This window comes from Falco rusticolus, chromosome 11 (assembly GCF_015220075.1).
Source record: "Falco rusticolus isolate bFalRus1 chromosome 11, bFalRus1.pri, whole genome shotgun sequence".
Classification (NCBI taxonomy): Eukaryota; Metazoa; Chordata; class Aves; order Falconiformes; family Falconidae; genus Falco; species Falco rusticolus.
In genome coordinates this window covers 18,095,805-18,110,092 of record NC_051197.1, presented here as the reverse complement: position 1 = coordinate 18,110,092, position 14,288 = coordinate 18,095,805, and the positions used below count along the sequence as shown (strand labels likewise).

At 40.4% G+C, this 14,288-nt stretch overlaps 1 protein-coding gene across 6 annotated transcripts in view; it reads right to left on the bottom strand.

The window, feature by feature from the left end:
* Positions 1 to 344: 344 nt before the first annotated feature.
* The window catches only part of LRRC8D (leucine rich repeat containing 8 VRAC subunit D), a 53,828-nt gene continuing 39,884 nt past the window's right edge, over positions 345 to 14,288 (bottom strand). For all 6 annotated transcript variants that reach the window (XM_037403764.1, XM_037403767.1, XM_037403766.1 and 3 more), the window contains one exon: positions 345 to 5,553. In XM_037403764.1, the coding sequence (XP_037259661.1) occupies positions 2,981 to 5,551 (2,571 nt within the window). In that variant the 5' untranslated portion in view covers positions 5,552 to 5,553 and the 3' untranslated portion in view covers positions 345 to 2,980. The remainder of the gene's footprint in view (positions 5,554 to 14,288) is intronic.

Sequence of the window (14,288 nt, the reverse complement as noted above, 5' to 3'; positions counted from 1 at the left end):
AGCGGCAGGGGCAAACAGAATGGGCAATTTCCTACTTCCTCTCATTTGAATCAACACAGTAATTTTTCTTTCAGAGCCACGCATATATTCTGCAAAACACCATTAACAAAATAAAAACAGTGGTAGGTCATTTAGATTATGTGTATGAAAGAAAGAAAAAAAAAACCTATCCTGAAGTAGTATATTCCAGTCAGAAACCATACCCACAGGATTATCAGGAGCAGCAACTCATACCTCTTCCTTCTTAGGTTAAAGGCACCACAGAACAAGTTCAGCATAAGATACTTGAAATCAGAGATTTTACTATGCAAACATTTTTCCCCCATTAAAAAAATAGATTTGAGGAAGATATAAACATATTTATTAAATCAAATAGAAATGCAAAATATATTTCACATGCCTTACATGGAAAAGAGATGAACTTCCAAGACTTTAAAGCAAGACTGTGTCAGTTGACACGCAGGAAATAGGAACATTACAGTCACAAAGAGAGGAAGGACTGGGGTGAGGCGACATGGGGATGGTGGGCAGTTCCTCTCCACTCCGAGAAAGTCTCCTAAAACCCAAGAATGGAATGGAGTTTATGCTGAGCAAGCATCACAAGCCTGAAATTAACTTTAACATATACTTATTTTGGAGGAAGTTGTCTAAAGAAGTACAATTGGCTAATAACTAGTCGAAACAGTGGTCTAAATTATGTACACCATACTCATATGAAGTGGACATGGGTTTATTTTTTTGAACATCAGTAGGGACAGTAGGAGCATTGGCAACACCAAAAAAACCCCAAACAAACCAACTTTTAAAAGCTGGATCAATCCACAGCCGCATTCTGTGCGACTCCTCTATTAAAATACGAAAAAAAAAAAAAGATGAAAAATAGCACTATTTTTCTAAATATTTTAATTACTTCGTCATCCTCCGACTCTTCGTCCCTCCTACGCACAGTTTCTTGGAAGCTGAAATGACACTCAACAGCAAATAAAAAGCATACACCAATAGTATATTCCACAGTTTTTCTAAAGAGTCAATAGTCCAGCAATTTTAAAGTGATCTATGTGCAAAAATAAACACATGAGTTTCTTAAAAAAAAATCACCTACTGCAGCCTTAACTTCTACTTCAAAAAAAAAATCAGAGGATTAGCATTAAATTTCCCAGCGGAGGACAGATCAGTAACTGCAAGTATTCCGCCAAACCTGTGACTTGGTGTTGCAGAACTGTCAACATCGCAAGTTTACTGCCTGCTGGCAAGTGGAAAAACAGACTATCCCCAAAAAAGAAGTGGGAAAATGACTATTCATAAACTGGTCTTCTGACATACATAAGCATATCGTGCAGGTACGTACTCAGAGACCGCTACCCGCAGCGGAGAACAGTCCTCCCAGCATGACCAACAGTAAATGATTAACAATAAAATGTGCAAGATTTGTAAGAGCAGTATTTGAAATGTTCCTGACTGCTCAATGCCCCTAGGCCTAAACTATCCCCTCATTAATAGTGGTGGAAGTCAGGGCAGCTCTGGTGAAGTTACAGTAGAAATTGCTGTGCATGAGGATTTCTGTGTGAGAAGAACAGTCCCTTGAACTACAGACTAGTTCAGTCCTGACCGCACTACAATAGGGAATTGTGTTTAATCCATGAGTAACCATGTAATCATCTCCCAGCATAGTACTTCTTTTCTGCACACATGGAATGTAAATGGCCAAGATTTACAACTGATGATTATGCAGATTTAATGGATTATATGTCTTTAATGGTTCTGGCAATGCAAACTCAGTTAAAAAAACAAAACAAAAACACCAAAAAAACACCCCTCAAAAGAATCCCACGCTCACTGCTGTCTGCTTTCTTCTTTATTTGATGACTTATGTGGCACACAGGGTTTTCTAACAGTGTTCAAAAACACCAAATTACTTGGGCTGGGGCTGGGGAGAAAGGTAGTCCTGTGGTTAAAGTCCAGGTGTGGAAGACACACCACAGTAAGTGATAAAGCTAAATCACATTTGGGTAAATTGTTAACTCTTATGTCTCTGTCTTTGATCTAATAAACAGAACAGACACCTCAGTTTCTAAGCAAGGGCCGAGAAACAAAACAATCACCAACTCATAAAAAGCCTTGATTTTTCCAGCTGAAAACTCAGAAGAGGAGCAAAATACGAGCAGTAAAGTCACTTGGTGTTTAATGGCCTTTGAAGTCACCTTGCGAAACAGTTCAAATATCAAAACTATCCCCAACTTGAAAGCCAAGTGGCAGTATTCTCCCTTTTACCACCCACTGCTGTGGGACAGAGGAGCCTTATGGAAGCTGCGGGGGAGACCAGCTGCAGGAACACGACCAGTCTTTGCCAGCATGAAGGAGCAGCACACTGGACCACAGAAGAGATCTCACCCAGTAACATGAGGCCTTGAGGATGAAGAATGAAGGCAAACACGCCTGGCCCGATGCAGACCACATACCTTAATGCAGGAAAATGGTGGTTCTGGTGCAGTTCAAAGCACAGCCAAACTGGTTTCATTTGCCAGGGATGGCTAACACTAACCACGCACATCAACATGTGTTTCAAGTGCTGTTAGAACCATACCGTATACATTTATCCTTGTTTTTCACCCCCCATAATGCACTAAAGTAAATCCAGACCTTAAGGAATAACTTGCATAGTAAGAAAAGGTCATCAATTTAATCATTTACTTTAAGCAGGCAAGCAAATTTGTAAACATTCAAAAGCGGCAGCATCCAAGTTACAAACAATTTAAGAAAAAAAGAATTGAGATTATTAAGGTTCTTTATCATCTCAAAAATTTTGGAAATAATATTTTAAAACACTGCAAACATTGAACACTCTGTTACATCTCTTCTAATCCTGCTAGTAGTCCTGCCTTCCAAGGAATCCTCCTTTCTAAAATGCATGGTCTCACAACTGCCATAATTTTTAGCGTTTGCCGTTTGGAAATCAGCTACCGGTGCATTTCACCTCAGCCTAAATCCCGTTAGCAAAGGGAATGCTTGTGTCTTGGTTCAACACCTCTTTAACTTCCGAGGGCAAAGCGTCAAAGAGGTGATCTTCCACCACGAGCCCGCTTTTCCTGAGAAGCTGACACTGCCCCAGCGTGGCTGGCAGACGGTCCAAGCAGTTTCCCTTCAGTTCCAGGTGAGTCAGCTGCAACAGTTGACTAACTTTATCTGGGATTGAGGTAATACAGTTTTGTCCCAGACTCAAAGTCCTCAATTTAACACATTTAAACAACTGTTTTGGCAAAACGTCGACTTTGTTTCCTGTGATGTGAAAATGCTGCAGATTTTGAAGCAAACCTATTTCCACTGGAATCAATGCGATTGAGTTATAGCTTACATCTAAACACCTAAGTTTCTGTAAACTGAACACTGCGGCTGGTAAGGATTCGAGTTTGTTATTGGAAAGATAAAGAGACTCCAAATTCTTTATGTAGGTAATGGAGGGAGGAATGTTGACTATTTTATTGTGCCACAGCTTTAAACAAGTCAATCTTTTTAAGTGCTGGAAACTGATGATTTCTTCAATTGTGCGTATGCTATTTGACTTTAAATCCAGTTCCTGTAAGTTAGAGAGGCTGAAGATGGCGTGGGGAATTCTCTCCAGTTCACAGTTCTGCAGTTCCAATTCCGCAACATTAGTCATTTTCTTAAGGCTATTGAGTACCACAAGCTTAGTGCCATCATTATGAATGACTAGTTTTGTCAGATGTGGTGCCACATCTGTGATGTTAGGGGGAATTTTGGTCAAATTGCTCTTCACATGGAGAATTTTAAGGTGTCTCAACTCTCTGAGAGATTCAAGCCCTATCATTTTATTGTTTTCAGAGTTCAAGTTGCCTATCAAGTACAATTCACGGAGGTTTTTGAGCAAATACACCCACGCAGGAATTTCTGCAACATCTGTGAATTTCACATGAAGGCATCTCAAGTGGTCCCGGAGGAAGCTGAAGGCAGTCTGCTCGACCTTCGCAGGGCAGTGGCACAGATGAAGTTCCTGAAGATTTGTCATCTGGGAAATTTTCGCTGGGATTTTCGCTTCAGGAATCAGCTCCAGTTTCAACACATCCAGATCAGTCAGATCAAACACTGCATCGGGGACCCCCGACAACATGAAGAGATGCAACTCTTGCTTGTCCTGGGCATTGCGGGAAACATGTTGACGCAGCTTTTCAAAAGTCCATTCATGGTTTAAACTAATTTCCCGTAGTTTGTTCTCACTTACCTCTGACAAAAAGACACCAAATCGCTTAGAGTACAGCTGGTCGTACTGATCTACCATATGCAAGAGAAATGCAAAATCATTTTTGACATCAGGGATATCACTGAAACTACTCTCTTCTCTGACCTTTTCAAAGGAATATTCTTTTAAAGGTATTCGGAACAGCCAGAAAAGCGTATACAGGCAGATAAAACCATAGACACAAATGAGGGAAATGTAGCTGATAAGCAACTTCTTCAACATGTAAGCCATGTTGTGTGTACATTCAAACTGCGTGTAGCCAATCAGATGTTCCACTTTCGGGTTGCAGATGTGTTCAAAACTAATGGTGTTGACAAAGTTTGCAGTATAGCAGAGAATAAATATGAACTTGACAGTCTTGATGACGGTCTGGCCAACATAAAGCTTGTAAATCAGATCACTGTCCTCCACGTGAGCCCGGAACTTACGGACTTTCTCGAACAGCGCTTTGGCTTGTTCTCCGTCTTTCTTATCTAAAATAGTGACGCTGGGAACCTCGATCATCGGCTTGTCAGCTGAAAATTTGAAGCCAGACTTTGTTATCATGGGAGTGCTGGCACTTGGGCTTCCTTCATCACTGCTAGTGGAAACATACTTGGGCAGGGACTGGGCACCAGTTAACCTCTGTTTGTTCTCCTCAGAGTCCTCACATGCCGTTTCAGACAATGCTTTCGTAGTCCAAGGGGACTCAAAGCACTTCCCTAATATAGACACAAAATGCTCAATTTTTGAGCAAGTCTTGGGATACTTGAACCAAAAATTGCTACTGACTATTAAAATGATGGTATGGATGAGAACAAGATAGGGAAAATACTTGGAATACCAAGGAAGAGCCAAATGGTAGCACATCTGGTTAATAAATACGTATTGCTGAAAATCCAAATTTGTTTTACGACCTGAAGAATCTTTCTGCTCCTTCTTCAGCTCCTGGCCTGATTCAGTGGGTTGATACTGAGAAGAGGTAGCTCTGCTCAGAGGTATGTCAGGTGTTACAGTAGGGGCACTTCCAAAGGAAACCGTTCTCACTGACGCTGCTTCTCCTGGACCAGTAGATGTTTCAACAGTGGTAAAGTCAGCCTTCCCTGATGTGCCGGTTTGTGCTTTTGAATTTACAGTAGACTGCAAAACTGGCAAGCAGACCACCTGGTCTTTGGTCAGCTGCATGGTTCCAGCAAAAATGGCAACCATTAACATAACAACAGCTAGATAATCCATAAATACATCCCACCATGGTTTCAAGATACGGTAAGTTGGCTGGATGTCATTGAGTGATGCAACTTCTGCAAGGGTAAACATTCCTACAAGAGAACAAAGACAAAATCAGTGTTGACGACTGGTGAGCAGGTTATTTTACCATTTAATAACAATCACACCATAACTTACAGATCCTCAGAAGTTTCCAGTTCTCATTATGTTTTGTTGCCTGTCACACATTGTCCGTCATTCCACTCAATGCTCTTTTTTCAAAGGATATGTACTGAAACGATGCATTACTTTAGCATCAGAACAGAATTCTCCTCACTTCAGGCCAGATGGTATTTATGTACCTTTGCCACCTCACAGTACAAGCACCAAGGCCTGCTTTGTGCAGCTGCAGCATCTGAAAGGTAAAGTGCTGTAGCTGATATGTATTATTAACATAAATAGCAGCAATTGATTACACTGCACAAAATCTGATTCTGTAAAAATGACAGCTTGAGTCTGAACACATGAAACCCAGGAGTAACATTACTTTGTAGTACCTTGCATTTAAATAAAATAGCATTTGTTCAATGCTTTCCACCTTGCTCATGACTTGCACAGCACATTTTAGGCCCCCTGTTACACTATAAGCAAGGTCTCTCATTTCTTTTCATCTAATACAGTAACGGTCAATGTCTCCCACTCCTTGCTATCAAGCATCCAGATTGATTAGCTCCTTTCCCTGATGCATCACTGCACAAGTGAAAGTCTTGCAGTTGCTATGTGAATATCCAGCACAATTTTTTAAATGTGTTTGGATGTTTTACAGGGAGAAACAGTTTTCACCTATTCATTGGACCAAATGGTAGCGTATAAATTTTTTCCCCCAATTAATGAAGAAATAATCCTTCCTCAGAAAAATACAACCCAACTAACCAACAGAAAACACTGACAACTTTTTTGACATATAATGAGAGAAAAATATTTTTCAATTATCATCACAGCCTGGTGATTATAGGAAGCTGGTTAGTCCAGGCAGCACAGGAGCAGGCTGCAAGGCTTTCACTTTAATTTAAACATCTACACCGTGAGACAAAGTGGCAAACTGATGGAGTAAGAATCCAAACCTCTTTGCAGCTTTAAATAGCTTGCTTTGCTTTTTGTTTTGACAAAATCTAGAGGACTCAACTTATCAGCTTTTTAAAAAATAAGCTTCCTGTGCAAGCAGGATGTGGTAACATCATCATTTTAACTGCTGAACTTGTGACCCAAATTTGCCGTTTCTAAAGTAAAATATGCAGCTTGTGTGCACACATGGAGTGTGGAAGGAGACAGGATGTACATTAACACACAGAGTCTGGCTCCCTTTGGTTGGGAGAAGAACAGCTTAGCAGAGCACAAGGAGATCAAAGTAGGCAGTATAAAGATGCATCAGGTTTATTATTTTTAACTTGTAGCATACCAGCTCCTACAGACCTGCACCACAGACCCTAAAGGACAGCGTCACAGGCAATGAATATACAACACGTTTGATTATTTCTAGCCTACATTTCTCTGAAGAGGATAACAGACATTTCTATATGCAGAACTCAAACATCAGCTACTGCCTGTGTGGTCCAAGGCACACACTAGCCCCTCTCCTTCCCCGCAGCAGCACGCAGCTCCCATGATCTTGGCCTGCAGGAAAGGCCAGAGGTCATTGCCATTGCAGAGCCCGGCACAGAGCTCATGATAAAAGCGTCTCCACCACAGGGAGGGATCCAGCCCCTGGCTTCCCATGCTCTCCTCCCAGGAGCTCTTACCAGTACTGCATACCTAGCCTTGCATTTGGTGAAGACAGCCAGAGGACAGGTGTTTATCTCACTCTGCAGTTAGATAAACTCTCCTCATCTCAGTTGGTGCTGTTGGCACAGTTGCCAAAATGTAAAAGTTAAGGCTCAGTTCCTCAGGGAATAGGCAGAAGGAACTTCCAGTTCTCTCTTTATTTTCCAGGGAGCAAATGAATGTCAAAAACTCCTCCCTTGTCAGTAACACAGGTTGTCAGGCTCTTAACAGTTCTCCCAGCCCCAGCAGAGCCTCCTCGCAGCAGCATGGCTCCTGAGCCCTGCCCCACGCACCTTCACGGGGCTGTAGTTGCTACAGCAAGTGCTGAAGGACGCAGACCAGTAACACCCCACAGATATCAAAGCCTCACAGCGCTTTTCTTCAAGTTAGCTACGAACTCCCACTTTCTTTAATGTCTCCCGATGCTTACCTAGACTGAGTCACAGCACTACTCCTTGCCCTAGAACTGCTACCTTTGACATTTTAATAACCACCTGTCCAAAAGAATAGCTTTAGTCATTTGTACTAATGTGAAAAGACAGATACAACAGGACCTTCCTCAGTCCAAAGGCACAACCGCCACCTGCCCAGGACAGAACAACAGCACAACAGCAGCAGTGGGGTGGGTGGGTGTTTTTCTCCTGCATGGATTTTTTTTTTTTTCTTTTCCTTCTCAGAAGCTGTTTGGAAGAGATGCTCTTATGGATCTCCAGGCTGTTTTCACTGTGGTCTCGCCCACCTTGGCAGCCACAAGAACTTCTCACCCACTAGGCTACTAATGCAATAGCTCAACAGGAGAGCACAGAGCCAAATGCTTAGCAAGGACAAGTCATACACGCTTACTACAGCCATGCCTCTGCACACAGAGCCATGCAACGTGCAGAGAGAAGGTGGCAAGCGGGATGGGAAAGAGGAATGAGATGACTGCTGTAACGAACATAGGTAGCTGCTACTGCTTGTTCCTCTGGGGGTAGCCTTTCCCTCAACTTTGCACTACCTAATTATGTGGGAAGTTACTTCATTGCGGTTTGGGGCACAACCTGCAGAATTCCTTTCACAGAATGAAGGTGGTTTTTTTTGCTTCTGCCATGAGAACACGTGGATAAAGCACTGAAACTCCAGCGCTGCAGATGTGGCTGCTCTAAGCAACTGAAATAATGGAAAAGAAATGAGAGAACACAAAGTGGTTCCATCTAGATTTAGAAAGAACAGTAAAAAAAATGCTAAAGCTAAAAATCACCCCTACCAGACCTCTGTCTTGCACACACACAAAATGATTTCAAAAAAGGTTAGGAGACACAACAGAGCCCACATAATCCTCTTTGTGGGGCTGTAGGCAGCATGGTGTAACAGGAGCTTTACACTGAGAAGTACCACATTCAATGCTCTGAACATGCCTTTTCTTTCAAGTTACTGATACTCACAGAAAAGCTACTGTTTTGGCAGAGATCAGCCGTTATAAAACACAAAAAAATCCTCTGTGGTGTTACTGTCTAACACCGTGTCTCATAAAAATGAGAGGCAGTCTTTTTTCTAGCTAGTAAAAATCAATTCCAGGAGCTGAATACAGGTTTCTGTCCTCACACGTCTGAAATATTTAAATGCTCTGAGTCTTAATCAACAAAATGAAAAACTATAAAACTACACACAGTATAAGGCACATTCTGACTGATAGGCTGCAAATAAATCTGTTATTTCCTCTCTTAAATCCATAATTACATGCATTGGCATTTGATTTCACTAAACTAATAACCACAGAAGTTAACTTCTATTTTATTTTTGCAGATGCTTAGAAATCCAGTCTCTACAGTATTGTAATGTTTTTGGGTTTTCTTTATTCCACAGTTAAACTGAAACTATTTAAGGCTTTTAAAACCTACTTTTAAAGCCTACTGTCCAGAATATTCCTTGGAGTAGGTAGATAGTATTTTCATCACTAATTTTAACCTCCCTTTAAGGGTGCCAGACTGGGGTTGGGGTTTCATGATAAGCTGCAGTGATGACACAGTAGTAAGGAAAAGGAAAAAAAAGAAGAAAAAGAAAAAAAAAAGAGAAAAAACAGAAAGAAAGAAAAAAATGTAAATGGCAGTCTGTGACTCGCTGCCATAGGTGGTCTCCCCTCAAGACCAGTACATGCTCTACGCACAACTCCAATGCAAAAAAAAATATCTGTAAGCAGGGAGCTCAAACTGAAGAATAAAGTATATGCATCTGGAAAGCCAAATCATCTTAATTTCTCATGGTGAAAACACGCATCTTTTTTCCCCAGCCCTCTTCAAGGCTCACAAGACACCAAGTGGACCTTGAGGCTCAGCAGAACATGGGATTTTGGTACACCAAGATCTAGACCCAAACTAAAAAACTCGTTCTTGAAGGGAAATAATTTTCAATTCCAAATATGGAATTCCAGGACACAGTCTCCTTTTTAAAATAGCATATTTTAGTTTAGTTTTAATAAGCACAGGTTATAATTCAAGCCTATTGCCACACAATCTTTAGGGCTGCACAGCTACACAATATGAGGAAGATTTTTAATTCCAGCAAATAATCTTTTTTCCTCCCAAACCCTTTGACTCCAGTTCTGTAACCTGGATGATGCTCTAGGATAACATTAACCTCTCCCAGCTCCATCCATTATCTCCAGCTACCTACTGGGTGCATTATCTCTCCTGGGGGGTGGGGATAGAATCTTTAAACTAAAGAAACACAACTGTTCCAAGCACAACTGTTTCTTGCTACCTTCTAAGATTTTAGGTGGAAAAACTTCTGAAAGCAGCATAGTACTACCTTTCTTTTCATTGCTTATGTGATATGGAGCTCTAGAACTAAAACCAGTTTATTTATTTTGCAGTTCCATAAGTTACAGTGAAAGCGGAATACAAAAATAAAAAATTGACAACGACAATATAGTTGCTCTAAGTTACAGGCCTATGTTAAATCAGCAAGGATAACAACTAATTTCATAAATCATATTTCTTCCCCAATTATGATCCTTTCATTAGTCTTAAAGAAAAGTTGTAATAGAAAGAACTCAGAATGTGATCAACCTGGTGAATTTTTCTGACATATTTCAGACTAAAAATGCTGAAATACAAAGTGGACATATTTGGGTTATTTCATAAGAAACTGTTCTAGCTTAAATACAGAAGTTAGAGGAAAAGGAAGCAGCAGATTGGTATGTCACTAATGTTCATTTACATCCTACTTCTTCCTGTACTTACTAATAAAAACTTCATCTGTCTGCCCCTGTAATTCACTGGCCCTCCTGTTTTAAAAGCGTATTTAAACTTAAAGCAAATCCAAAGTTAGAACAAACAAATAAAACCAGAACTGTAGCACATGAACCTCTCATTTTACTTTCAGGTTCCCAAGACTCCAAACAAGCCCATTTTGTTACAGGAAACAAAAAGATTCTTGAATTAGCCTTGTCACCGCAACTGGTCAAGAATTTCTTTTTTTAAAAAAAAAAACAAACAACAAAACAACAACAACAACAAAAAAAAACCAGAACAAAAACCAACAAAATATTTCTAGTTGAAAAGAAAAAGTGCTACCATGAACAAAATTGTTTTCTTCCTTCCCACAGGAAATTAGGGAGAAGAAAAGTTTTCCCATAACTAAAAGGCTTTGCTAGCTTGCTTTTGATCAAATGACCATAGGTTTAAATTTATTTCCGCTGTATATTTTACTCTTTCCACCACCCATTTCTACTTCCTTTGTTTTTCTACTTCTGCAGTATCCTATTAAAGCAATTAGAACTTAATGTGATAAGAATGGATTATGAGATTCCTTTTAGCCAAGGATGCTGCGAATATCAATTGTTCCACAGTCTGCAAAGACCAAAAAGATGGCACCAGCCTTTTTTTAATCCTTCCCCACAGAACCAAGTGTAAGAAGCCCCAAAGCCCTTGTAAAATAATGCATAAAGACATTCAGAAAAGAGCCTATGAATGGATTTATGCATGCCGAGCACACAGACACATTCATCACCTGCACTGGTTATTCAGTTTCTGATATTAAGAGAAATCTACAACAAACTGAAGAAGGTTGGAATCTAGTAATGGAGGGAAATTGTCCCCGCTACTGTAGCTGGGAATATTACAGCTATTCCTAGCCCGGTTTGCAGGTCCTGGCTAGGAACAGCTGGCTGAGGCACTGCCTCTGGATAGCTGTAGAGAAGCTGCAGCCCATTTGAAAAAGAGGAATTAACTCTGCTGCTTTATTCCACAGGGGATTAGTGTGCTTTGCTCTACCTGACCCAACTCAAGTTACAAAACCAGTTTTAGGTACAGCTGCGATTAGAGCTTCTCTTCTCAAGCATCCTGCAAATCAAACCCCCAAATTCAGCTAAGCATGGATTTGTGTGTTGAGTGCCCCTATTGTCTGAAAAGCCCAGGAATCATTTAATGATCAAATACAACACTGTATTTCTATAGTGTTTCTCTACTGTATGAAACGCTTTGCTGCTTCTTCAGCGACAGAAGGAATTGCAGAACATTAACACCAGCACACAAGGACTACGCTGCAGCTTACAGCATTAGACACTTTCTGATCAGTGCTTTTGTCTCAGGAAGATCAGAAAGAGATTTAAGATAAGAACCTGCACAGAAAAAGATCTCCCTTATTTTCTTCCACCAAATTAGAATGACAAGAATTCACACTCACTATTTCTTCCCTAAACATCTGACATCAACCAAATCTACCAGTTTTAGATCAATCCGTAAGATCTGGGTTGGTTTATTTTTGTTTGGCTACCCCTTGACTGAACAAATTGTTATTTTGTTTGGCCTCTCTGATATTCCAGTCTAAGCAAACTTCTATGAGATGGGACATTTATCTGTATGATAAGACTTTCTTAAAATTAATTGCCTGTCACCCTGAAGGTAGTATTTCAGAGACAGCATACCACAAGATGCTCTGTGGGTGTAATGGATGATAACTACATAAGGAGAAAACAAAGAAAACAAAGCTGAAGGAGATTTCTATAGAGAAAAACATCCCAACTAAGGAACAGGAGTTCCACAAAAGCTTTTAATTATAACCAAGTCTCACCATATAAATATATGTGGAAAATGGTGATGCTGTTATTAAATAACATACTTAACATGATTAAGGAGGATTAATTAGGACCACTCACAGACACATTATTTGAGAAACAGACAAACAAAAAAACCCTCACCAAAATCCCCACAACTAACCCATCTCCCCAATTCCCCCATCCCACTGCCCAAATTGCACAGCTAATTTTGAACTTTCCCTTAAAGGGAATATATAATCTCTGATATAGACTGTAAATAAATCCCCCACCAAGGAATCATCATCTTTATGAACAACATCAACCTGACAGTAACTCAGTAAATGAAGAATTATCAAAATCTGATTTCTCTCAGACTGCACACAGAAATATTAGGCTTCAGTAAACTGGAGACAAAAATAAGATTCTTGCTTTGTAACCAATGTCAAATCAGTACCCATTTAAAAAAATTAAATCTATATAAAACTTTTTTCTTTTTTTAAACCTTCAAAAATTCTGCCCTTCTAAGCTGGGCTTTTTCAGGTTGTGTAACACTCTAACCTACTTTTAGATGCTGCTATTTAAGTGTTTACACTGAATCTTCCTTGTTTATCAGCTCTTTGAAGGTCTAGTGCTATACACCACTCCTACACAGATGGTTTTGTAATCAATGTGATATTTAAAAAGCACTGTTAGTGGCTATAATTTCCATAACAATAAACTCTCAAATCATACCTCATTCTTGCCTTGCCGTAAATGACGGGAGAGGTCTGTTTAAGGATGACTTCTCCAAAACAGGAGCCCAGCGTTGTACTTCTGACTAGCTCCCCAAAGCAACCAAAGATTATTAACACAATTAACTCTGTGTTTGCTACACGAGAGTTCTGTGTCCACAGAGCACAAAGTGAGCAACTTCCCGCCAGGACTGCAGTACACCTGAGAATGCTCTTACAAGAGGGCTGCTTTGACAAGAAGTACAAGCTTCGGGTTTTATTCATACTTATCCCCAGACCACAGAGCGCAGGGTAGGTGCCTAGTATCTTTCAGAATACAGCTTGTCAGTTTTTTGACCTTGAAAAGTTCAGAGATCCTAAGCTGAACGTTCTGCAACACTGCCCCATCCTCACTTTGCACAAGTTAGTAGCATGGCAGACCATACAGGGCGTGAGAGATGGGAGAAGGAAACAAGGGTGGAGAGGAGAGTGGTCCTTGAGCATCCTTCTGTAGCGGGTACAGAGCTCAGTATTATAACCGTATGTGTTACAGTTCAAGTCAGTTATCCACGTGATTTTACAGTTATAAACCAAACCACCTAGCAAGGCAATATGCAAGAAACCAAGAGGGGTGACTAATGAGGCTAGACCCCAGCAGAGGCAAATACTGAATTTACGCTTTTCATATCTGTAATTAACAGTCCGCAAACACACGGGCATTTGACAGGCAATTTCTTTTGGGAAGAACACAAATCTTGCATTGCACAACTGAACAGAAATCCTACAGCAGAGTAAGAGGGACCTTGCAGAAGAAGGCAAAGAACATGCCTCGGCGTACCCTGGCACATGCATTGCTGTTACAGTGTTGTACGTTACATTGCTGTTACAACCGCCAGCATTAATGCAATACGGATTCACCCTTCTTTTATTGACAGTACCAGCGATAGCAGTAACAATGCTAAGGCTGAGTGATCAGATTTCTGAAAACATTTTGTTTTACCTAGCCAGACTAGAGCGAAAAACAGTGAGTGGACACTTTGTATCTCATTCCACCAAATTCCCAAAACATACCCAAACCAGTAATATTGAAAAGACAGCCTAATTTGTATGTGCAAGACCCCCAGTTCAACAGTAAGCACTTTTACTCAAACACAGACACAACTGAAAGTTACTGTAGTTGATTCAACCTTCGCTGACATGCATGTACAGTGCGATTAAAAGTTACACCATCCAATAAACTCTATCAGCTGCTTGTGCTCAAGTGTTACACATTGAATTCCTTTGCCGTTTCAAAATTTGC